The 26736-nt window shown below is 41.0% G+C and overlaps 2 protein-coding genes across 8 annotated transcripts in view; one reads left to right on the plus strand and one right to left on the minus strand.

The window, feature by feature from the left end:
* Positions 1-26736, plus strand: part of LOC120746481 (septin-9-like) — an 81199-nt gene that overhangs the window by 52993 nt on the left and 1470 nt on the right. For 6 of the 7 annotated variants that reach the window (XM_040051906.1, XM_040051924.1, XM_040051912.1 and 3 more), the window contains 8 exons: positions 17476-17685; positions 21772-21900; positions 22013-22094; positions 22383-22520; positions 23826-23943; positions 24422-24517; positions 24622-24718; positions 25475-25526. In XM_040051906.1, the coding sequence (XP_039907840.1) occupies positions 17476-17685; positions 21772-21900; positions 22013-22094; positions 22383-22520; positions 23826-23943; positions 24422-24517; positions 24622-24718; positions 25475-25526 (922 nt within the window). Of the gene's footprint in view, positions 1-8022; positions 8148-17475; positions 17686-21771; positions 21901-22012; positions 22095-22382; positions 22521-23825; positions 23944-24421; positions 24518-24621; positions 24719-25474; positions 25527-26736 lie in introns of those variants that run through there. The other variant, XM_040051940.1, reaches the window with a different exon arrangement.
* Positions 1615-3219, minus strand: LOC120746561. The gene has a single exon (XM_040051985.1). The coding sequence runs from the start codon at positions 3060-3062 to the stop codon at positions 2148-2150; it is 915 nt and encodes a 304-aa protein (XP_039907919.1). The 5' UTR covers positions 3063-3219; the 3' UTR covers positions 1615-2147.

Consider the following 26736-nt stretch of genomic DNA (forward strand, 5'->3'; position numbering starts at 1 on the left):
CTAGTCTGTGATTAAGTGTTAATCATTTGGTCGTACAAACACTGAAACGGGTTTTATTTACTTTTCCTGGTGAATGGTATTAGCCATTCAACCCAGAGAACAACAAATGTTACAAAGTTACAAAATCATTTCTAAAAATGTCTCTTTATTTCTTAAATAAAGAGATTTTGTTTTTAACTTAAATTCAGAAATTCTCTTGTTTTCCCAAACAGTCTTAACTTCCTGAACAGGACCTGAGAGGAGGTAATGATAGGGGAGTGTCACACTAGTAACTCTTCATTTATAATTAACTTGTTTAATTTGTCCACTGATGCCTCCTGTCAGCTTCAGATAAACAAGAGGGCGGGATCACTGAACGGTCTGCTTAGAGTAATTAAACAAAGCAGATTTTGTTTGAGAGATTCCAAAAATGTTTTCATGTTGTATTAGATAAAGCCAGTTGCTAATCTTAATGAATTGTATTTCACTTTTTATTGGCCATGGCACTGGTTTCATGACACTCCCGATTACTGTGTCAGGAAGTTACACAAATTAAAATTCAAAGCTTTAATACTAATCCTGCAGACTTGCAGATCATATTGAATGGAAGTATGTATGCTTGTAATTAGTCCAAATCCACTTTGTTGTGTATGGAATATTTTGTCACCTGCTGAATAGATTCTGCATTAGAGATGTGGGTAAATTCCTCACCAGTCGAGTAAGGAATTTAGAAAATGAGGTAACTTACCTGTGTCGGTATGCTTCTCTCAGTCTGATCTATTTGTTGTGTGAGAGCAGTTTTAACTTCTTTTAGGTTTCGCTTTCCTTGTAAATAAATCCAGAGGAGCTTTGACAGTTGTGAAGAGGAAGTTGAAAAACAACAGTGTTCATTTGACTTCCTTCCGTTTTTAAAGACAAAAAACATTTCAGTATCTGGTAGTTTGGCAGTCACGTGTCTGTTAACAGCTGATTATTGGCCATTTATGAGCAGGCTTGTAATGGAAACTTTGAATATGGGCGTGTCTGCCTTATGGCAGGGTGTCGAACTGTGACACTGCAGTAGTCTCTCCTGTACCAAATGATCACAGATGAATTTCACACATTGTGCACATGTTTTTGAATTTGGTGTTTTCTTGAATGATTGTTGTTTTCTTAATTTAAGTTTTTATTGTTTAAAGATGATCTGTAGTCATTATATAAAAACTTGAGATTATTTCTGTGTCCAAAAATATGTATGTGTCACAGCTCATGACTTTACTAGAGTAGATTGAAATATTTGCACATAATCCGTGTCTGCTTTTTGTTTGAGACTGGATGTTTTTGTTTGTTTTAATGCAGGTTATTGGTCTCTCACACTGGCTGCATTTTTGGTCTTTTGCCATTATCAGGACGTGTAGAAATTTACTATTACTTTTTTATTTTATTATTACTTTACTATTATATCAGCTACATTTTGAAACTTGGAAGACACAGATGGATTTGAATCAAGTGAATCGTATATTTATTTTAGGCCAGTAAGTCACCAGGGCATGCAGTTAGTTTACATTGTGAACAGTGCACATATATCTAATATGTGCATATCTAATACAACTTTTGAATCAAGACGGTTACAACACATCATTGAAAATGACCATCTCACGCTTGAAAATACAGTTTAATGAGCACAAAAGTTTCAAGATTACAGAGAAAATACAAAAGCATCAGTCAAATACACTCTTAATCAACATGTCTGTCATTTCTCCATCAGCATTATTGTCCTTGAGCCTCACTGGATGAATCTGCTGGGAGTCACTACTGTTAGATTAGACATGAGTAGATATTGTACAGATGATGCACAGTAAGAACCATTTTGAGTAGCTAATATACAAAATATTGATTTTCACTGCAAGCATGCTGTGGGTCTATCCATTTAAAAATTTTCAAACTTAGCACAAAATTAACTCATATTAGAGAGTAAAATTAACAAGTGAAAAGTGGAAAGTTTTATAACACTTTTACAAAATTTCTCATCAGTCATCTAGTGGTACAGATGTTGCAACTGGCTAATTGTTTTTTCCCAAAACAAGTGAAGACCAAGTTCAAAATAAAGATCCAGATGGTTTTCTGGTCTAACAGTTACAGTTAGTTTGAGTCTATCTTGGAACAAGTTTTCTCTTCACATTGTTTACTCATTTTTTATTTGCCACTGCGATGAAAAGAGAAAACAAAACAGCAACTACCAAAACTACTAACAACAAACGACATAAGAAACCTAGACAGTCTTGAATGTTGCTCCATGAATCATTTCTTCTTGATGCCAACTGGACTTGGTTACAGTAGGATTGTACTGGCCCAGCATACCCCACAATGTGGAACAACAGTCCGAGAGAAGCAAGGTGACCCCACATGTTTCTGATGCGTTCTAACTGCAAATCATTAGCCCTGCGTCCAAAGCGATCCCTAAGATCCCTTAATGATATCATGTCATGACTGTCCCTAGAAAACTCTCTGATCTCTCTTAAGAGGTTGGTAGTGACCTCATACGTTTGATCTGGATCATAATCTGACCTTCGATAGTTAAATTGGTTATAATGCTGCGTGATATAGACACGCTCTACTTGTCGCACTCCATATGCCTCCCTGACTCTAATAACGACTCGAACTCTGTTTCCATGTCCTGACTGGGCTCGGACATGAGGTGGAAATTGGGCTGCTGTTGATTCATTGATGTTACCAATGGTGTAGTATGTGGATCCCAGCGATAGTTCAAACAGCCTCCCACTGTTGCCATAATAGTGGGACCCATAATCATGGTTTGGGTTAAAGGTCAGATGTATGACATCGTTTCTGTCAATGTTAACAGTGTTGGCAAACCAGTGGAGCAGCACAAGACTGTGGATCGGCACAGACTGGCCGAAGCCTACTGACATCAAATCATTGATTGAATTGAGTGTTCGTCTTACAGCTGACACAGAAGTCAGGGTCAGGAGCAGAGCCACACAGCCACACAGCACAGTAATTCTTGCTGACGTCATCATAATCCTGTAGAGAAATTTATGTTTATTAGTTTTATTGTTCGTCCATATTTTAGCCCATGCTGTCATTGTGACCAGTGATCTAATAATTATGTGATGTTTTCATTACCATGCAATCATTTGTCCTACTCTGTATTTAAACATTATTTAAAACGGGTTTCACAGGTATTTTCCCCCTGATTAATACCATCCATTATGTGATGAAGCCTCCTTTCAGCTTCAGATAAATAACAAAGTAAAAGTCCCTAAACGGTCAGGTTAAAGAAGAGCAATAAAACAAAGTAGATATTGTTTTATGGCAGTTTTAGAGTCAAAGACTTGTAACGAAAACATGCCATAACATTTGTATTTGTCCAAACAGTGATCCTAATGAATTAATTTAGAATTTCATTTTTTTCAGTCTGGCACTGGTCCCATGAAAATCACCTAAACTAACTAGATTTTAAACGAATTAAACAAAACAAATTGAAAATTGTTGCTGCAGACTTAAGTGCAATTTTGCAGGAGTGTTTGTATTTGCAAGAAAAACTTATGGGAAGACAGACGGAGTGAAATGTAATCCACTTCATAGTGAAATCTAATACAAAAAATGGTCAACTTCATTGTATTTGTAAATATTTTGTCACCTGATAAATGCTGCATTAGTGATTGGGTGTGAATTTGTCAGCAGTCATGTGAGCAAAAGTATGCGAAAATGTAGCCGCTAGAAAACAAGACGCTTACCTGCGTAAATCTGCTGCTTTCGATGGCTGATCTGTATGTTTGTGTGAGGCTGTAGTAACTCCCTTTAGATTTCACTTTCTTTTGAAACGAAACCAGGAAAACAAGCTTTGCCGGTTGTTTTGCTGTTAGAGGAAAACTGACAGTCTGCCTGTTAAAAAAGACTTCTTCACTGTAAAAGAGCAAAACCAGCTTGCATTTCAGTGTGGGGTTTTTTTTGTTTTTTTTTTTGTTCTGTTTTGTTTCTTTTTGTGGTAATTTGATTCTGTTAAAATACAAAAGCTGATTATTGGTCATTTAATCCAAAGTCTGAATATGGGTGTGTCTGCCCGACTGCAGAGGTGAGGGACTGAAATTGCAGTAGAGTCTCTCGTGTTGTAGTTGAGTGAATTTTAAATAGTGTACACGTGTTTTTAATGGCTATGTTTTCATTTATAATTTGTTTACTTTAGTTTTCATTGTTTAAAGATGTTCTGTAGGTTCTGTCACCATATAAAAACTTTACGATTATGTACAAAGATGTTTGCACCACAACTCAAATTTTAAGTTTCATCATGTTAAAATAACTAAATATACACTTGCCAAATTTTTAGATATGCAAGTTTTGCACTGCAAAGCTGAGGCTGGAGACTGACCCATGCTGTTTTGAAGCTTGTGGAGCTGCTTTTACTGCTGCAACTCTACCAGCTACCAGCAGATGCTGCTGTCACACAGGTAGTTGGCCTTGCACCTGGAAGGTAGCGCCTGGAGCTGGAAAACGTTTGTCAAAGATACGTTGAAGTCCACTGTATTATACATTAAGAAGCACAATACACAAACACAGAGCTGAGTGGCTCAGTGTCGGCATACACACACATCGGGTGGAGGAGGGTGAAGGAACTGTTTTCAGAACCCTGAGAGGGCCTCATTCAGCTGTTTACTACAAATCCTCCTCAGTGAGGAAGTACTTCCTCTTCCCAGAGAATTGGATTGATGTGACATCTTCAACCCCCCCCCCCCCACCACCACCACCACCACCACACACACAGACACACACACACTGTTTTTATTACTTCAGAGGACACTGACCTACATTAATTTCCGGTAGATTTGCCCTAAAGTTGGCCCCTAAATGTTATTTACATTGCGAGTGTTTACTCTTCATCTCCAAATGGAAATCCAAGCGTCACAGTGTGACGGTGCACAATAGATTTTTAGGTTAAGTAAACTCACAAATGTTTACACATAAAGACATGCTCAAGTTTCTCCTTTTATCCTGTACGGAGGCTTAAGTATTCCTTCTGGGTGAGGTAGACACACACACACACACACACACACACACACACACACACACACACACACACACACACACACACACACACACACACACACACAAGGAAACATTTAGTTTCTCCGTGGCCACCACCCACATCTTTCACATGAGCAGCATGAGTGTTGCAGAAATGAATAAGATCCTTGCTGTTGATTTAATTTTTCTGTACTTGCTTTTTTGTTTTTTAGAAACCTCAGCATGCATGTCAGCTAACGAACCTTTATTTATTTATTTATTTTTGGTAGTGTCATTTATCAGCCTAAGATGGTTCATAGCAGAACTGTACACACACCCCGTGCACTGCAGTCTACTGAATACTGATTTAAGATGTGTTGCAGCCCTCTGTATTAGTCGTACACTACACTATTTTCCTATGGAGGAAAAAGACAACCTGTGATGCCTTTAATGTAATGCGCCCAGTCAATCTATGGTTCTTCTGTATCTCTGTGTTATGAAAGTCCAACTGCAAGGAATACTGTCAGGGGTCAGCCAGGCAGCTTCATGCTCTGCCTGCCAGTACATGACACCATCTTGGCTCAGCGTGGCCCACAAACTTCAGCCCCTGACATCGGCTTTCTGTCTCCTTCTCCTCAAAATTAAGATTTTTTTTTCTTCTTTCATTTAAGAAGGCCGTGTCCCCAGCAGCACAGCAGCTCTGTAATAAAGAAGTCTGCCAAGTTATGTCAGATCAAACAAATGATGGTTGGCCCACGCTGCATGCATGCACGGTTCACTCAGGAGTCAGCGTTTTTAAGAAGAAAATCTGAAAGAGGGAATTTGTATCTCATAAAAAGTCTATTTTAGGCTTAAAAAAGACAAGTTAATAGTGAGACCTTTGGAGAGCAGCTCCTGAGTGGCAGTGATGTTGAGAAGAGGAGTTTGTGTTTCGAGTTCAGAGTGGCACAGTTTTATGCACACAGCTGTTTACGTGACTTCAGGATGATGCTTTAGTCTTCCTAAATGTGGATTTTAATTTGTCTTAAGTCATGACCATTGCCCCTTTTTATTTAAACTATCTATGGCTTGCTTCATCACTGGCACTGCTGCAATGCATATTAGGAGTGAAAAGCTCTGTTATGTCTTCCTATTGTATAATCTGCATAATCCACAGAAGAAGATTTCAAAGATGATTGTGTCGTGTTGGTGAAATAAAGTGCAGCTGAGTAATAAACCAGCTCCTAAACCCATTATTAAGTGCTGTCAGAATTATCTACATTTCCAGTGTCTCCACTTTAAACATCAGGTTTTTATTGGGGAGATAAAGGTGCTTCAGAAAGAGTGAGTTGAAAAGAACGAAAAAGGTCAAAGAGCGAAAAGCTGTAAGAGAGACGGGGCCCCGAGTTTGGGGGAAATTGCAGGGTTCTCCACCCTGTAAAACTAACGACAACAAGGGTTTATTTTACGTCCATATTTGGTAAAAACCTGGTTTTTATCACAGTTACAAGTCCAGCTATGTTTGTGTGTCGGATTTAATGAATCGTGTGTTGGTATTGTGCAGGACTCAGGTCCATATTGATGTTTCAGTTTCGTTAGATGGACATTGTTTAAAAGCCCTGGTTTATTTTGGCCTCTGAGTTTGAGTAATGACACGTCTCTCCAACATATTACGCCTGGTTTTTTTTTCAGGAACCTGACTGTTCGTTTCAAGGAATGCAGGTGTTGCGTGTGTGTGTGTGTGTGTGTGTGTGTGTGTGTGTGTGTGTGTGTGTGTGTGTGTGTGTGTGGCTGCAAGGTTAAACTCAAGTTGCTGCACTGGTGTGTAATTACACTTCCTGTGAGCCTGAAAACAGCTGTTCCCTTCCTCTTTAATCTGGCATGAATATACACACTTCCAAAGAGTAGTAATCAGCCAAAGTGATTGGTTTGTTCTCAGGTACTGGAAGATAAGGGATCAGGTGTTTTTAACATCTCATTTTGCCATTCTTTAGATTTCGTCTTTTCGTATTTTGTTTATATTTTCACTGGATAATAGTTGTTGGTGTTTGCACTGTCATAATCAAATCTTTATTTTGAACATATAAGTAACAAGTGTCAATACGTATTAGGGAATAAAAGACAAATAAACACAATCATTAAAAGCCATCATATTCAAGAGGAAAACAAGAACAAGATGTTGACCATATCCTGGTCAGCCATTCCTACCCCCATCTAACTCATCTTATACATCTGTTTACAGTGTACAATCTAATATATGCTATAAATAAATATACCTGTCTAATACATGGATTCATGTTATATTATGTTATTGCTTTTCATACTTTGTCATACTATGTATACATGTGGCTTTTATTGTTACTGTAACAGCATTAAAGTGTTTGTACATCATCCCTGCAATGGTTTTTACTGTTGAAATGTCTGAGGATATCTTATCCAGGCTCTTGACTGTTGCCAAACATTTCAGTTTAGTTGCTGTGGGATTATTCAGTACTTACAAAAGCTGCTTTAAAAAAAACAACAATTTCCTGTGAATTTTTCTAAAAAAGGATAAATGTCATCATATCCCCTGCTCTGTCCGCTTGATTTCTTTGGCTTTATCTAAAACATTTTTCCTCTTTTGTTTTTTCTTTTAAATGATTTACTGTAAAAGCCAATATGATATAAAATTTGCAAAGAGGGGGAAAAGAAATCAGTGAGTCTTGATTTATGGAGGGTACTGATTTGTTAAAGGGACTGAGTGTTAGTAGTTTGACGTAAAGATGAGGAGATAAGGAGTCCAGACAAAGTAATTTAGTTTTTTGTTTTTTAATGTGGGACTTGAGGAGAAGCTGGCCTAAAGCCAGCAGAGCTGCAGGCGCACGCACACACAGCTCTTCTGTTGTTTCTTTATCGCAGCCACTGACGCTCTGTCTTTGTCCGTTCTCTGCTAACATTTACTTTTTATTGCATTGGAAGTTGTGGGTGTGTTTTTTTTTTTTTTTTTTTCCCTTTTATTTGTCAGAGGGAGGGTCGGGGTTATTTGAAGGAAGTGGGCGTATGGTGTTGCCTTACGTGCAGAGTCACATGACAGGCATGGGTGGGAGGGGCAGGCAGGGAGCTTCCAGAGCCACAGCAGAGTTTGGCCTCTCACTGGAGCGCTGCACTTCGACAGGGGACAGCTCATACACACAAACACTTCACACACGGTGAGTGCTTTGCATACTGGCAGGGAGCGTAAGTGTGTGTGCGTGCATGTGTGTGTAGAGCTGTGTGTGTGTGTTAAAAATCAGTTGGAAGTGGAGGAAGGAAGTTTTCTCCTTTGTTCTCGATTTGTGTGTTTGTGTTCTTAGCAGAAAGAAGAAAACTGTTTGTTTTTGAGTCCAGCTGTTCAAACATGTAATGTTACTGATGTGTTTTAACCAAGCTTAAATATGCACGTGGCTATTAATTTGTTTGTTGTAAAGAAGCATGGCTGTGTATTTCACAGACGGTGCTCAGGATCTCAGGTTGGGATATTTTTCTCATTTTTGTGTGAGCATGCTTTCACGGAAAATTACCATTGTTCAGATTTTGCATTCTGTCTTTCATCTCCTAAATGTTGTGCATGTCTGCTGTGTGGCACGCTTTGTAATTGATCTCTCTGTGTAATACACACACACAGACTCACACACACGTCTGTTTATGTATCCAGGGGGATGTTCCATCATGTTCAACCCCATTTTTTTTTTTTTTCTGTTTAAACTCCCAGTTTTATTTTTGTTTCCTTCCTCCTGACGTTGTCCACACACTGGACTGCCGTTGCTGACAATGACATATTACCAGGCTAAATACGTATGCAGAGTGGACAGTTAGCACCACACACGTGGTTCGTAGGCTTTGATGTGCTTTTGGAAAGTACAGTGAAGGAATCCTTTTAGGAAAGTAGAACAGGCTAGCCTCAGATTAGTGTTTCTTTATGAGCTCTGTACAGATCAGGTTTCTCTTTCACTACTTTTTCTGCTCTTGTTTAAGCACTGACAAAGTGATAGTGCGAGTTCTTGGCTATGGGGTCATGTGGCAGCAGCTGCCAACAATGCTGGGCCTCAGAAAATATCATCCAGGCTTTGTTATCCAAAGTTGACCTGGAGAATACAAGGAATTCCTCTCAGCAGCTAATATCAAACCGGTGGAAACACCAACCGCCCCTCACCTTTTCAGAAAGTCACCCGCCTCTGGTTTGCCTCAGAAACACACACATATGCGCGCACACACACACGCAGAGCTGCTGAAAGGAGCTCTGTTGTGGCCCCTGTGCAGAACAGACTGTGGCCTTTCACCACTGTTTAATGGGAAGCTGAAAAGGTCATCGTTACCTTCTGCATCTTGCGTGTCTTTGTCTGTCTGTGCACATCGGGAGTCAAGAAGTTAGATCAGTAAGATTGTGTATCTATTGTGGAATTTAGCATCATGAGTTTGAAATGCAAAACATTTCATGAATGTAACCGGAGTTCTGTAAAATCGATAACATTTCATCTCTGTTGGATTCCCCGGGAGCAGATTCTCTGAATAACCGGTTTGCGTTTTCTAGTACATGTCTGTGCGTTAGATGTTCACCACAAGAGAAGAGTGGAAAAAGGGAAACTGTCGTATTTTTGTTGTAACTTGTTGCATATAAATTTTGAGATGATTCAGTCGTCTGCAAGTGTTGATGTTGATAGATTAGCAATGAAGATGTTAAAAGAAAACAATGCTAAACTAACATAACACAATAAGCTCATGTTCCCTTTATAGGGCATGCTTTTAAGGTCTAATGTAACAAGTGTTTGGCTGTCTACACCTACAGTGACCTAGAAGTGTCATGCTGCCACACACGATAAATATACGACTTTAAAATCTTCAAAGGTGAGGAGATGATGGTGGTTCACTTGAAATTAACTGAAGTAACATGTAAATATGAACTACTTTGAGTAAGGAGTCACATTTCAAGTTAAACTGACACTGTGACGTCACTTATTGTCCACTACACCCTTAAGCTTTGTATGTGGGTCAAACACAGTCCATAAATACTGCTGCTGAGACTTGGAGAGGACCCAGGTGACAGGCTTCAGCTCGCACACAGGCTGTAGACTGTGTCAGAGGAGTGCTGCTGACAGCATTTTTGATGGAATAGTGAGTTTGTGTTTTCTAAGGATTTGAACACCTTGATCCTTCTGTCTCAATAGTGAAGGACAGCTGCCCTCTAAGTCCACCTTAAGTCAACTGAGCATTAAAGTAACATTGGTTAGTTTGTAGATAATTTGGTATTTATAATTATGTCTGTGCAATGTTAAAAAAGCAGAACTTTTTCAACTGAGTTCGCTGTACTTTTTTTTTTTTTTTTTTGTTTAAATAACACTTCTTCTAACTGTTGTTTCTAAGGTGAGGCGTGTGCACGAACAGAGGTCAGATTCCTCAACCCCCTGCCCCTCTAGACCCACACTCACTGTCAGCTAACCATTTCACTGATACACTTTGACCCATTCACTGAGATTACATTGGTTCAGTCCACATGCTCTATTACTGTCAGCAAGTAGCCAATAGGTAATGGATAACTAATGTATTATTTAGCCTAGCCACAAAGACGCTCACAAAACTGACAACTTCCTGATTCATTTTGCTTTCGTGTAAACTCAGAGGGTAAAGTTTAGCAGTTGCTTTAGGGTGGAATATTTTTTGTAAAGCATGATCTGCTGCAGTGGAATGTATTTCCTTAACTGTAGATGTTTAGTTGAAACTAAATCAGCCTGAGCCTTGAATTGAGTCAATAAGTCTTCTTGCTTGCACTTGGGTGTCCGCACGGTAAATTGAGGCATGCATGCATTTAATAATGTATAGGTGAAACCTTACCTGATGTGCTCAGTGATTTGATTTTTTTTTTTTCTCCTTTCTTTCTTTTTTCTTTTGGAGCTACTTGGTGTAAGAATTAGCTGAAGAGCCTAGAAAGACAACAGCTCTCTTGTGCACCACCACAGCTTAGAGGCCGAACACATTCCTCTGGAAGTCTAGACAAACCTGTGGGCTTCTGCTGTCATTACAGTAATTTACATTTCTCTGCTGTCTGCAAAGTAACCCTAGCTGCTGATGCTGCATGCTGCAAATACAAAGTTGTATGTTGTTAAGAGACTGATTATCATTGGTTTTAAACATCTGCATTATATTAAAATACTTCTAAAAACATGCACATAAATGCCACGTGCAGAACACAGTAAGATGGGTATATCATTTCCAGGCAAATAGTGGCAGGTGACATAATCTCTCAGGCACATTTCTCCTGAGAGCTGAACGATGAGTCTGGGAATTCGGCTTTGCTGCAAAAACACTCAGGCTGTTGTGTTATTAAAGTCAGTGTTTGCACTGCCACCAAACCAATTTCCCCTTTTTATTAAAAGGCTTCACTGTCAGAGGGTGGGAAACTGGGTTTGTGTGTTTATGTGTGTTGTAAACCCATGTGGTCTGGGGGTATCGAATTGATTCAATGCTGGAGGGCTACCGGAACCCCAGTTCAATGTAATTGAATACATTTTTATCGCTTCTACACAAGTTTCTCAGCTGTGTTTGCACCATCTCTTGTGGGAAATCAACCATAAAAAAGGCAGCTTGAGAATCAGTTGTTTTTATCACATTGAATAAAATAAAATTTGAAGCAGCCCACACGCTCCTCAAGAGGCATCTGGGTTACCATCAAAACAAATCTAGTGGCGTTAAGATGAGACTCGACTGCAAACCGCCTTCATCCTGTATGGGAATGTAAATGGAAGACAAACGCAGCAGATGTTTTTAACCAGCCCATAAATAGATTGTTAAAAAGAACAAAGATCTCAAAACCCATTTAGTGGATTAGTAAACCAATGTGTCTTTGACATACAGGCTCCAAACAAGCACTTAGATTAACCTGAACTTGTGCATTTTATCGCTTGATGGGATTAATGCCTAGTGGTGGATACTAAATTATTGAGCTGTCATTGCTATGAAACAAATTAAGCCTGCTGTTACGTGGAGCTTGGACACAAACTCTTTCAATTTACCTTTTCAATCAAATATAATTAAGGTTATCTGTAGGAATTCACCAGCTTTGTGTTGGTGTTGATACAATGGATTAAATTAATATATGCGTGGCTGTTCCCTAAATTTTCCTGGATGCAATCAATCTGGATGAAACTTACTGCATAAACTGCCTACAGTTGGGAGTGAAGGGAGGGAGATGGAGCACAACTGAGGAGGAGAGTGGGGATGAATAATTAAATTAAATGCAAAGTGGTGTATAAACACAAGCAAGCAGGAGGTGTGGAGATGATTCCAAGGATGGGATTTGGAAGCTGTTTCCAGGAATCCACAACATGTGGTCAAAATGCTAATTGATTATTAGAATAAGCCGCCTCAGATGTTTCAGCAGCCAAATCATGGCTAGTTTAACAAAGCAGTTTTCTGCTGTGCTAATGGGATCAGTTAGCCATTTTATCATTATAAACCCACATTGGGTAATACAGTGTAACACAGGGGCGATGCTGGCTGAGAGTGTGTTTTATTAAAAATCATAAATCATTTTGTGATGAGTGGACCCATTAGACAGCAAGTGTCATTTACTACATTCTTGATCCGTTTCATGTAACGTTGGATAAAAACAAATCTAATTTCCTTTGAAAAACAGGAGTTTTTGTGACTGTAGGTTTTGAGCAATTGTTTGGATCTTATCATCCGTAGCTTAGTGTTTGTTTAAAGCCTGGCATTTAATCATTCAGTGCAATGCTTTAGTAGAGAAAGCATTTGTGTACGTTATAGCTCATTAAAATAGTAGAAAAACTGTGGAACTGCCTGCATGTTGTATAACACAGTTGTAAAAGTGAAGCGATAAAGGGAAAGATTTTGTACAATCAGTTTTACAGCTGCCCTGAGTGAGTCAGTGTTGCAGATAACAAACACTCCAAGTTTCCAGCCTTTTCTCTCTCTGGATTCCTCTAAATTCTACTGAGTTTATTCAAAGAGTCAAACCACAGGTTTGTCATGAGGGGACTAACCTCAGTGCAGCTCTTTCCAACCTAAACTGGGAACATGATCTCTGACCTGCTCACCACCCTGTTGAGATCAACACCCTGGACAGCTAAGCCATGGCTCAGTGGTTCTGGCCACACTGCATCTAAACATAGGCGACAGAGTCACATGTTGCTTCATACTTCTTTGTAGTTTTAGTGCCTTTTGAAAAGACCATCCAGTGAACAGGGAGATGTTTAGCTGGATTCAAATGTATTTGCATCTCAGTTTGGAGGCCTGTGTGTAGTTAGTGAGGAATGCCCCAGGCCCAAAACTGGAATAAATCACAATCTCTGCATCCACACTTTTTTTTTTTCCCCTCCCCTCCTTCTCCCCCTCTGCATGCCTTTCTTTGTCCTCCTCTCACTGACCTTATCTTGTTTACCTCCCCCCTACTCAACGACAGCCATCTTCCTTTTTGCTTCTCCTCTGTATCTCATGCCTATCTGCACACGTCTGCCTTTTTTTCTCTCTCCACACTTCGGTCTTCTTCTTTTCCTTGTGTCTTGCTGTTTTTCTCTGAAATGTTTTGCTGCAGAGATGAGACTTCTGGCTATATTTACAAAAAAGCAAAGCAATCTGATGCCGCTGGAAGCAATAAAAGAGAAAACCTCTTTAGTGCCTGTAATTGAAAACAGCATCACAGTGAGTCACTCTGCTTTCCAATAGCTAAAATAAATTTTGTTTGTCCATGATGCAGGGGAGCAGTAGAGCTAAGGAATGGCATGGCAAATGTGCAAGTCATCCAGGGGTGATTTATTACCACTAAGCAAGCAACAATGGAAACTGACGTTTTTAAATGACCCTTAATTGTCACTGAAAAACAAATCTGATTCATCCAAACTGTGCTTGTGCTGTTTGATCAGCAACATAAGCAAACCTATTCCACAACTGTCATCGCATTTTCTCTCAAATGTGACTTTTGCATGCCCATTTCCCATCAGACTTGAAACTAGTGGGGGGGGGAAACATAAAATGCTGAGTTGAGAAGCGGCCCAATATAATTATTCTTAAAAGGCTGTGGCCGGTTGAAGCCATCTGAGAGGCTCATTATCCACCTCCAAAGGATTTACACCATCAGTTTGCATGACAACATATTAAAATACCTGAGGTTCCCACAATATGTCATTCCTTATATCCCTATTTCACTCAACAGTAATTTTTTCAGTCAGCCCATTGTGTTTGATAGGTTTGAGGTAATGTCCAACAGCTGTTAAGCCATCGGGGCCAGACATTTCCAGGTGGAGGTAAAAATAAAAATGTTAACATTTTTAAGGCCATTACTGGCTAAAAACCATGACAGAGGGTGAATACATCCATCTGATAAATGGTCAGTGTATCCAGATGCTTTGACACGCTCTCTGCACCACTGATACGATGCTTCACTCACCACATCGTAGGGTTTGTAGTTTACCAAAGTTGGCTAAAGGTCTAAAGAAGTGTCCTACCCATGAATGAAGTGATTCATTTTGATTGTAGAGAAGAGTTTGGTTTCCCACGGTAGTGGTTCAAGACTCCTTTTGTGTGGTGTTGTGATGTTTGCCAAGTTGTTTATGGTGTTAAATTCTTCTTTGACTTGAGAAAATCAGTACATTGGTTTCATGAAGGACAGTTAATCTTTTGAAGAGCCTTTGTGCTCCTGGCTGGGAAACCAGTTAGTTACCACCAACAACTCTTTCTGTCCGTCTCTCATTCACTCTGTATCTTAGCTTTTATAATTCCCACCCACAGTGGAAGATGAGCAAATAGTAATTGAACATTAAACAGAACAGACGTGCTGCAGAGGTGCTGAGCATTGTTCTGAAATGAGGCTCATTTCAGGAAGTCCTCAGACCAAATACTGTAATTGATTGTTTCCACAAAGCCTACACAGAACCAAAAACCTCCATAAAACCTACTTTTTCTTCCTGTTTTAAACCCACACTGATCACAAAATGAGAAGTGTGCATACCAAACTGGAGAAAAGTGTTTAAGCTCAGAGGCTGGGAATGAGGACTGTGCTGGGACCGCAGAAGTAAGATCTACAGTTGCAATAAAAGGAACAAATTTCTTTTATCCAGTGTTATGCCCTTCGAAAATGGGTCGATGCTCAGCTCATGGTTGTGCACGAGTCCTGACAGTAAAGCCTTTGGATTAGATTAAACAGGTATCCAAGTAACTGACAATCCACCATCTATTAAATGTTTCAGCTCGAACAAAAGATTAAGCTTGTACAGATGATCTTCTCATCATTATATTTTAGTGCTTTGCAGGTGTAGCTGCTGTTGGATGATATGTTAAGTATTCCATCTTGTTCATTTCATGTCCCTTTCCTTTGATGCTTTCCCTGGTATCATGCCTTTGAAGCTCTGTTGTTGGAGCCCTGGTTGCCACAGTGTCCTAACTCCTGGCAAACATCTCTGTTTACAGCACAAAGCAGTCGCAGGAAAAAATCAGCAAGGGATTTCAGGGGGGAAATACATGGTGTAGAGAAGAAGAGGATGGAGGTTTTGTATTATCCAGCACATTTAATAACAAAGCTAAAAGCCAAATGAGTAGCAGATAGGAGGAGGGGCTCAAACAGGAGAGATACAAGAAAACTAAGAGCTGGTGTGCAATAGGGAACACCGATGAGGGAGGATCAGTGTGAGCAGGGAGGAAAGGGTGAGGCTGAGGGGAAAAAGACATGAGCGAAACAGGGGAGGTGCAGAGGGGAGGTGGAGGGCAGTGAGTCGCTGTAAGTTGCTGACTGACTTTTGGAACAGGATGAGGAAGTGGTGAAGAGGCCAGGAGAGCTGCTTCCATAGGTGGGTCTCTATGACACATGGGTGCACACACAATGGAGCATAGTATAAAAGCAAGACTTAACGTGTTAACATGAGCTAGTTTTGAGCTTCTACGGCACTGCCATTCCTCAGATTTTTCTTCTTCCATTAATCAGTGCAGTGCCAGTTTGAAGTGTGTTGACTTTTCTACCAGCCTGTTGATTTATTTCCCAGAGTGATACGGGTGAACTGGCCTGCTGTCTGGACTACTTTCTCCTTGTAACAGGTCGAGTATTCGCTGGAATCCAAAAGCTGTTAAACTCTTGGCAGGCAGTCCAGGGGCTGATATTTGCATGTGTACGTACAGATCAGCTGTGCGCTCAAACAGAGAAAAGTCTGAGTGTGTGAAGTCAAGGCAACCAGCATGTTTAAAGGCACAAAGTCAAGCATGTACTCAGGGCTTTTGTGTGTGTTAGCCAGGTTAGCTGTGGGTGGATCAGGTTTCAACCTCACCAGTCTCACTCTTTTCCACTCTCACATTAGCAGGACAGTAACACTGCACTGTAGAGAGCAAGGGAAAGGGAGGCCTTGCGAGGGGTAGCATGGTACATGGACTGTGTATCTAATGACACACGGACATAAACACTGTCGTCGTGTAAATTTGTCACATACACAGCTCGAGAGGTACGGTGACTTTGGCATGCGCAGACCTCAGTGAACACATTAAAAGTTTAATATTTCTCTTGTGATTAGACAAACATCTGCAGGCATTTCACAGAAGGACATGAAGTTAATCATTACAAAAACAAAGTGAAGAGATGTCGTTCTGCCAATTTTAAACTACTCTAATTCCACAGAGCGAATTTTCTGATAGTTTTACTTTTGGGTTGATAAACTGTTCTGGCATGAGACCAACCAGGACCTTGAAAGTCAGGAGGTGCTTTTAGTTGTTTTTCTGTCTGTCTTCTAGACAGTCCGCCACATTTGTTCCAGACTGAAATAAACAACAACCATTAGATGGATTATCAGAAACTTTTGTGCAGACATTCACTAGAAGATGGATCCCAGAGCTTTCCTTTAGATATAACAATAACTAATAGCACTTTGTAAACAGTTACAAAGGGCATCACAGGTTGAATAAAACCAAACATTAAAGATGCAATGATGTGCATGGCCACTTGCACCATTAATCAAGTTTCCCCCTATTAGGCAAACACGCAGGCCATTTCAGCTATAACTTGGTTTTTTGTGCCATCAACCATCCAAGCTGTTGTTTAACTGGGTGTTCACATGAGTTTTCCCAGTCAGGGATGCATTTTTCTGACACTGCAGGAATCCCCTATCATCTTGTTCAAATGTGTGTATGTGTGTTGTTAACAGATTTTACTGTAGTTTAATTCTACTGATAGCTTTTCTTCTGAGCTGCCAGCACCTGAAGAGCTGCTTAGCTGAACTGGTTTGTTCTATAACAGGAAGTTGTAAATCATTACATATTTCAGCACTATGACAGTTTGGTGCAGTACATTACTTCCTCCTATGGATTTCCAAGGAACCAAGAATCTTGAAATTCTTGTAAAAAGTCCTCATTTTTTTTTTGTTTTTTTTTTTTTTTTTTTAAAAACCTCTCTATCATTTTACTTGCAGTACCTGTTTTCACAGATGAGTCATTTATCTGTTATTGCTTCTTCCATATTATACTTGTGAGTAACTCAAGCCTTCTCTGTTTCTGTTTGTGTTACATCAGGACCTGAAGTGTTTTCCAGCTACAGCAGCAGTACCATGTCTGAGGCGGTGGTGCCTGATGCTATGGTGTCCCCAGCAGTGGGTGGACTGTATGGGGAGAAGGCTGGCGGCCCCATGTTGGACTTCAGCTATGTGGGTATCGATGCCATTCTGGAGCAGATGAGGAGGAAAGCCATGAAGCAGGGTTTTGAGCTCAACATTATGGTTGTGGGTAAGCAGAGCCTGTTTACACTCACTAAAATACCCAGATTTGGTTCGCACAGTAGTTGTCGGTCACATAGCATGGCAGTGATCAAATCTTTGGCTGCTTATGCACTCACACATTAAAAGAAATGCATGTGAAGCATTAGAAATAATTCCAGGAGTTGCCTTTGAGTAAGACTTTTGAGCTGGTGCTTCACTTTGGATAACTACTGCTAGCAAATGTTCAGGTTGAAATAATATTTCCCATCTTTACTCAAAAGTGTGGCCTTCTGCAAATAAATGGTTGCATTGATGGTTGTATACACTTAAATCTGACAATAACCTCAGTTATGTATAACTAGAGCTTAGACTGAGTCATGATGCTTTTCTCTCTAATCAAGTTTAAATAGAAGCCTGAAGCTTTTTTCTTTTATTTTGTTTTTTTTTAATTGGGCATACTCATCACTGTGATCAGACACCTTTTAAAATAGGAGCTAATTACACACCTCAGGATCAAACAGGCCACCATCGAACCCACCCAATCTCACTGCTTTGCGTCTCCTGCATGTCGTCTCCACACATGGTCTGTGTCTCATCCTCAAATAAAAAAATGTGCTTGAAAGCAGCCCCAGGCCTGAGTGGGTAAACACAACTAAACAAAACTGGTTTCCATGGTTCTTTGGGTGTCTTTTTTTTTTTTTTTTTTTTAAATATTCAAATTCAAATTTGAATTTTATTTGTCACGTACACAGTCATACACAGTACGATATGCAGTGAAATGCTTGGACAACTGCTCGTGACCTAAAGGAAAAAAAAAAGGAAAGGGCTATGAATAAGATAGGAAATAAATATGAAAAATTAAAAAGTGTAAATTTAACTAGGAAGGAATAAAATATAAAAAATGAAATAACTGTACAACACAAATTAGAATGAAGGGTAAATTTAACTGGGAAAGAATAAGATAAAATATATAAATTAAAGTTGAAAATAAAATAACTGTACAACAAAATACACAATATAGAACTATATAAAAATGTATGAAGAAATATAAATAAATATATACACAATAACAGCAGCTGTACAAGTATTAACTGGAAATGAAGAATATAGTGTCCAGTGTTGTGCAATCCACATTATGTCTTGTGCAGTGCAAATATGCTTAAAGTGATTTAAGTGATGAAGTGAAAACAATGTCCAGAATGTCCAGTGTGTGTGTGTAAGAACTGTATGTGTGGGTCAGTACTGTGTGGTGGTGTGATTGAGAGACCGTATCGCCTGCGGGAAGAAGCTCCTCCTCAGTCTCTCTGTGTTGGTCCTCAGGGAGCGGAATCGCTTTCCTGACCTCAGCAGAGAGAACAGTCTGTTGTTGGGATGGCTGAGGTCCTTCACGATCTTCCTGGCCTTGGTCCAGCACCGCCTGCTGTAGATTGAGTGCAGGTCAGGGAGCTCGGAGCGGATGGTGCGCTCAGCTGATCGCACAACCCTCTGTAGAGCTCGTCTGTCCTGCATGGTGCTGTTCCCGAACCAGGTTAAGATGTTTCCCGTCAGGATGCTCTCTATGGTGCACGAGTAAAAGTTCCTGAGCACCTTGGAGGGCAGTCGGAAGTCTCTCAAGCGTCTGAGGTGGTAGAGACGCTGACGGGCCTTTTTCACCACGGTGTTGATGTGACAGGACCATGACAGGTCCTGCGTGATGTGAACTCCGAGGTATTTGAAGCTGTCCACTCTCTCCACTGGGCACTCGTTGATGACAGGGGTCTGGTAGTTCCTCTCCTGCTTAGTGCTGAAGTCCACTATCAGCTCCTTTGTCTTACTGACGTTTAGAAGGAGGTTGTTCCTCTGGCACCAGTTCTCCAGATTCCTAATCTCCTTCAGGTAGGCCGTCTCGTTGTTATCAGAGATCAGGCCCACCACGACGGTGTCGTCAGCAAACTTGATGATGGTGGTGGAGCTGGTAGTGGCCACACAGTCATATGTGTACAGAGAGTACAGTATCAAGGTGAAATTATTTAACTGTATCACAATGTAGGAACAATTGATGGTTTTTAAGAACTGGATAATTGGTTTGGCATCTTTATAACTGATGGGTTTTTACCTGCATAGAGGACTTTATGCTCCCCTCCAAAAATTGTAGCAAAAGTGAAAGGAAAATCAACAAAAAAAAACGCATTTTCACTGGATTTTCATTATTTTAATTCTCATCTGTTAAACAAATGGAGTGATAATGGACTGATTATAAAACATAAGACTCAGTCATGCTTAGGCCCAGGTGCAGTAGCTACAATCTAACAGTTTAAAACTAACAGAGCAGGTGGATTTACTTCCTTGTCTATAAAGGAAGAGGACACCCGGGGGGAAACCCCTACATCCAAACAGGATAGCGAGATGATAGAAAGAGAAGAACAAATTTTTTGGTAAGATAATGAATTGTGATAACTTTGAGTGTCATTTTTAAAAAATTTCCTTCCAGCTTGTTTGCTTTTTCTTGTGAAAATGTTTGCTGCCAGACACAATTTAACAGTTTAAAAAGCATCTGTACGACTTTGACCTCATACAGAAAGCACTTGTGGGATTTTGGCACCACCTCACTGTTTTGTGATGGTTGTTAGCGGTAGGATGATGGATGCAGACACTTTGGAGAAAGCAGCTGTTGGAGCGAGTTTGGACACGGCTCAGAGTGGCATTAGTACTGCCAAAGCACTGTAGCAGATAAAATGCTAATTTCCACGTGGACTTTTGAGTCCTTTAACTTCCAGCTGTTGAGCTTCATATTTGTTCTGTGAATCCGTGTTTGCGTGGAGTGTGTGCTGCTGTGCATGTGAGTGCATATCCATAAATCAAAGTTCTGAATGTTGACTTAACCTGAGGTTGAACTTTGAATGGTCATTTCCCAGTGGGCCCCTCCAAACAGCTCTTCATTAACCCGTGGTGATGTTAGCATGAGGTCCAAGGGTCACAGGGGGTCTCATCCGTATAGACAGACAGCTGATAAATTAAGTCTGTTTCAATTTGCCCGGATGGGGGAGCATTTTATCCTCTTACTGTAGCAAAACAAGAGCATCTGTGTTGTTATCTGATCAGAAAGTGTCTTGAAATGATAGTTATAAGATCAAAGAAGGAGTTACATTTGTGTATTTCTGGGTGTGGCTGTTGCAGTCATGCTATTTCCCCTGCTGTTATTTTGAGTGGCTCATAAGTGCCATATGTCGTATTAGCATTTTAGGACTATTAAAAAAAAAGCTTTAGTGTTTCATATGCTGCTGCCTCCACAGGATACCAAAGTAAAACTAACCTCCATCCAAAACAGCATCACCATTCACAGTTAATTTACTAGTGAACACTCCCTTTGCTCATTTTATTTTATTTTTTTCAGTTCAGTCTCTGCTTGTCATCTAGCCCCAGCCTTTCCTGTGCCATTTTTCCCAGAGGTTGATGTTGCGGTTGTGGTGGCCCACAATGTCATTAAGCTGCTTCCCAAGAAGAATTCCCGCAGTCAAACATACTCCAAATAAACAGTCATGGATTTCAGCTTTAGATGCTAGATCTCGTTCTGCTAGGAAACTCTAACCAGAACCTGCAGCAGGTGGACAAATCAGCCAAACTCATCGAGGCTGCAGAGCAAAACGGGGACTACTATCACAAGCTGCAATTACAACGGAGGGGCTGGATCTCATCCCACATCCACGGGATGAGACTTGTTGAGAGAGGCAGCTGAGAGAAAGGAGCTGGAGAAATTAGACAGGGGAAACGCCCAAACTCTTGTGCACATGCAATCGTTGGAGACTTGTATAGAAGATGACAAAAGACAACCATAGGCATAGCAGTTGTGGCTGTTGCTTGTCCTGTCCTGCTGTTGGCTCATTGCAGCTGCCCCTTTTTCTCATCACTTACTGCATATGAAGTAAACTGGTGTGCTTTGTTGGCAGTGTTTGAGCAGACAGGTGTCACAGCTTCTGAAATTGTTGGAGTGAAGCAGGGTCATTTTATAGAATCTTGTTTGGGTTTATTATGGCACCATTGTGTAAACCGTTGGCTCCCCATTGTGTAAGCAGTCACTGTCGAAGTGTTTTTTTTCTCATTGCCTGTCATTTTTTTGTTTGCTTTTTGCTTATAGGACAAAGCGGCCTGGGAAAGTCTACTCTGATGAACACGCTGTTCAAGTCTAAAGTCAGCCGTAAGTCTGTGCTGGCTACAGCCCAGGAGAAGATTCCCAAAACAGTGGAAATCAAGTCCATCAGTCACGGTACAACTCACGACAACTGGCTTATGCCCATCTGCATTCTCACTGCTTGTCTGTGTTACAGCAGTTTGCTGCTGTGCTGGCTCTCAGTGTTCTTATGTGCTTTTGTTTGCAGACATCGAGGAGAAGGGCGTAAGAATGAAGCTGACAGTCATTGACACACCAGGCTTTGGAGACCAGATCAACAATGAGAACTGGTAGGCTACAACTTAACGTTGCTGCAACAACCATATAAGCATTATAAGAGTTCATAATGACAAGAGTTTCTAACCAGATGTCCTCCCCTTTATTCTTGCTTTTCCTGCTTTCTTACTTTACCTGATCTCCATCATTGTCCTTCCTCCTCTTCTTTGTCTCCCTGAGCCCCTCCTCTTCCTCCTTTTACTGATCTGTCCCTTGTCTTCCTTTTCCACCCCCTTACCCTTCTTTCCCCTCCCTCTTCTCTCCTTCTCCCTCTTCAATTATCTTTCTCCACCATGGCATAGCTGGCAGCCCATCATGAAGTTCATTAATGATCAGTACGAGGCATACCTGCAGGAGGAAATCAATATCAACAGGAAGAAAAGGATCCCAGACTCCAGAGTCCACTGCTGCATATACTTCATCCCCCCAACTGGACATTGGTAATGACACACCACAGTCGTAGTTTTAAATCTCAAAAAGACACATCTAAAAAAACATCAGTGTTGATTCCTGTCACACAAGCTGTTCTTTATGCTCTGTAGTTTTCTTGTAAACAGACATTGTGTTTTCTAAAAGCCTGACTTGGTGACAATACGAAACAATTACATCAACTGGAATTTAAATAACTGCTGTTGTTACAGACAGCAACGCTGTGCTTTGCCTGTGCATGTCAGCATATATTGGTATAGGCTGTCTTTGTTTGTTCTTAACTTTTTAAATGTGAAGCAGATCTCTCTGCCTTGTTACCCCCTCTTATTGAACACACACAAGGACTCTCTATCCGGCCCACACACTCTGGAGACATGGGCTGCTCTCGCCAGGCCCCGAAGCAGCTCAGTATCCTAAGTTTTTCCCTGGACCTCTCACAGGCCCACACATCTGGCTCTCATCGAACCGTCCGGTTTACTCTCCCTCTCAGCGCTCTCTTGGTTCAGACCTGCACCGATCGGAGCTCAGGGGGTCTGGGTATACTAGCAGAAGGAATTACCATGCAGCTCATGGTTTCTTTTATATTCCTTTTTTTTTCATTGGTGTAACTCGAGTCGAGTGCAGCGACTGGTCTTGGGAAAATGTTGAAGCAGCTGTGGACTGTCATCCCCTTTGGAGCACGCACACAAAGACACAACTGATAACAGAGCAAATGCTGCACCTCTATTAATTTTTGTCTCATGGCATGTCTTTACTCAGGCAGGGGCCTGGTGTGAATGCCCCCCCCCCCCGTCTCCAGCAAGCAGCGTTTCATGTTGATCCAACACTGCAGATGTCACATGGCCCGGCCAGCAGCTGCTCCAGGCTTGCCTTAAAAAGCCTAATGGGGGAGAGGCAGGAAGGACGCAAGAGACAGAGACTCTGTGTGTGTCTGGGTGCATGCAATCAATTCTGCACTTTTGTCTTTCTCAGCGTGCTCTTTCTCGAGTGCACAAGCCTTGTTGTTGTCAACGAGCAGCCTGTGTGAAAGAGTTGTTAGCCAGGACAGAATCCGCTGCTCTAACCACATGCAGATGCTTTCTCAAACTGCGGGAAAGGCCTTAGCTGCTTCCCCTAACTGTATCAAGCAGCTGTTCACACACTCTGTGTAATGATGGGTGCATGATAAGAAGTTGGAACTGTAAATGTTCCTCCATCTGGGACGTTTCTTAGGAACATCTGCCCTCTGGTGCGAGAGCTTTGCGTTACAATTTCCTGTGCTTTTGTTCTTAAATCTAATGTCTTCCTCCCGGTTCTCTCATGTTGTGTCTCCTCAGTCTTCGGCCTCTTGATGTCGAATTCATGAGACGTCTGAGTAAAGTGGTCAACATCGTCCCAGTCATCGCCAAGGCAGATACACTCACGCTGGAGGAGAGAGACTTCTTCAAAAAGAAGGTAACATCTATTAGATTTTAGTGGCATTGCAACTTCTCTGAAGAAGTATCCCTATATTCTTTTACCCTTTTGCTCTCTGCTTGCCTTTACTTTTTTTAAACAGCTGACCCCTTTATGAGGTTTTTATTGGCTTTGTTTTCAAGGATCTCAAGATTTCCCTTTCCCTCATTAACACACTGTGTGCGCACAGGTTTAGGCGTACATCCTGTGAGGGTTTTGCGTTTTGTTTGTTGCAGTTAGCGACTAAGCCCAAACTTTTGGCATAGATTAGCGTTAATTCAACCTTAATCTGCATCCTGTGCATATTTAGGTACAATTGTTTGATCTCTCAGAAGGATACATCAAGAACAGCCGCCTAATTAGTCCAGAGATTAAGAGACTTGTGGTGGGTTAAAGATTTGTTGTGTGTGTGTGTGTGTGTGTGTGTGTGTGTGTGTGTGTGTGTGTGTGTGTGTGTATTTCAACATGCTCTAACCAGATCAGGGAAGAGCTGCGAGCCAATGGGATTGACGTATACCCACAGAAGGAATTTGATGAGGACGCAGAGGACCGAATGATCAATGAAAAGATCAGGGTAAGGGCAGCAGCATCACCAAGCAGGACTTTGGGCTCTATCTGAAATCCATTCTGTAAGGATTTCTAACTCTAATAGCCGTTTACTTTTAACCTTTTGAACAGGAGATGATCCCATTTGCTGTGGTGGGAAGTGATCAGGAGTACCAGGTCAACGGCAGGAGGTTGCTGGGGAGGAAGACCAAGTGGGGAACCATTGAAGGTACAACTCTCGTTTGTATTTATATTAATGATGCACTTTTAGCAAAAAAGAAAAGGGGAAAAAAAGATGGGAGGGTTTCTGGGAGTCAGCTTGTCACAGAGTGTCAACAATGCTCCATTCAGCTCTCCAGACAGCAGTCGTGTGCCATGTAGCTGACTCAGGCCTCCACCAGACAGTCGCTATGAAGAGGCCTGATTGTTTACTTGGTGTCCCAACCTCTCTCATTCCCATACAAAGAGTATGTCTGCTGAATCCTCACATTGGATATGCACTGAGCAGAGAAAATGTGTAAGTTTAGTCATTTTTAATTTCAGTTTCCTCCAGCAGCTGAAGGAAACTGGTCATCATTAGTGTCATACGACTTTATGGTCACATTGTTTTTGACTGCAGGATCGGACTTTCAATATTTAATTATGTTAGCCACTCCAGACAGGAGGCCCCACCCCTTTATCAAGTGTCTCATAAAGGAAGTTCAATTTCCTGCAGAGTGTGCCTGTGCTGACACACACAGGCACACATCACTGGGAAATTCTGATGCAGTTAATCTCCTTAGAAAATACTCAAAGTGGATGAAAGCTGCAACAGGTGAGGGCAAGATGGCCTGCTGCATGGAGCCATCACACTAGGATCACTGACTCCACCTGCTGGACTCTTAAAGAATCTCAGCACCAGCTATTCATGAAGCTTCTGCAGCCTGTTAGCACCTGTTTTAACTCCCCTTTGATTATTTCTAACTCAAAGCTTCTCTCTCTGCAGTTGAGAACATAGCCCACTGTGAGTTTGCCTATTTACGGGATCTCCTCATCAGGTGAGTGCATGTTGTCTACTAGTCTGAAAGTCCACAGGTTTATGCCAGATGAGGATCTGGCACAGATTCATCATAAATAAAGGGATTTTTGTAATTTTAGACAGAGAGGGAGACCCAATCTGCATGTGGTTGATCAGTCTCATGAATCACATGTGTCACATGTATGTAGTAGCAATAGGAATGAATATGTAAGTGTTTTTAATAGAGCTGCCAATGTTAATGTGTTAACACGGATTTATCCATCATCCCGCAATTAACCCATCTGGAGCGCAGAATGACGCAAAATCCCTGAAATGTCTCTGTCAACGCAATTCGGGCAGTTTGTCCAAAGTTTGTCCATTCTGCGCTCCTGATTGGTTAATGGCGTAAAAAAAAATGTAATCGCAGTGATCGTGATGATGCGTTAACATTGACAAGAGGCGTCCTGCTTCAGTGAATCCACCTGTTTTATAGTGATCACAGTCCCAGTGCAGTAAAAGCAGAAACGCAAATTTGCAGAGGGAAAAACTGATATGAGACATGTTTACAGGCACAAAGCGCAAAAAAAACATGAGCTGTTGTCTGTAAAGACAGCTGGAGTGATTCAAGTCTGCGTGTTTCCCTTCTGTCAGACACACACAACAGTTAAAGACACGTTTTGAGCGGTTTCTGTCTGACACTGCAAGTGTGCTGGTAGTTTACAGGTACATGCTGGATCAAGGTGGATTCAAAACCGTTTGAGGTTATTGTAAGGCAAAATAAAGGACACAAAGGAGCAGGAGGATGTTTCCAGTCAGCATGTTAAAGTAAATGTAGTTTTTATTTTCAAACTCGAGATAAAGTGACCATAGTTTCCTGTCGTGTGCTCGAACATTGCAGTTCTTAGGATGAGTGAAACGTAGAGAATTGGTTTCACTGTCTCTATATGCCATGTAGAAATGGTCTGTAGTTGTATTTTTCGGTGTTTTAGGTAGTGTGTTTGTGTTCAAGAATGAGACTGCTTCAGTTTGTTAATATAAATTTTGACCAGCTCATCTGAAACTGCAAATCCAGATTCAGTTTATATAGAACAGAATAAAATCGCCCTTTAATACATCGAGAAAGACCATTGGAAACTTCAGTTTTTCAAGTTTTTGAGATCCTCGTTCATTTAAACACAACTTCTCAGTGTGTGGACGAGCCTCTTTAAAAATCCATATATACAAAGGTGTGTGATTTTTACAGCAGTAAT

This window comes from Simochromis diagramma, unplaced genomic scaffold (assembly GCF_900408965.1).
Source record: "Simochromis diagramma unplaced genomic scaffold, fSimDia1.1 OVJJ01000321.1, whole genome shotgun sequence".
Classification (NCBI taxonomy): Eukaryota; Metazoa; Chordata; class Actinopteri; order Cichliformes; family Cichlidae; genus Simochromis; species Simochromis diagramma.

Coding starts and splice junctions, on each gene's coding strand:
- LOC120746561 (XM_040051985.1), bottom strand. CDS start 3,062: ATGACAGCATGGGCTAAAATATGGACGAACAATAAAACTAATAAACAT.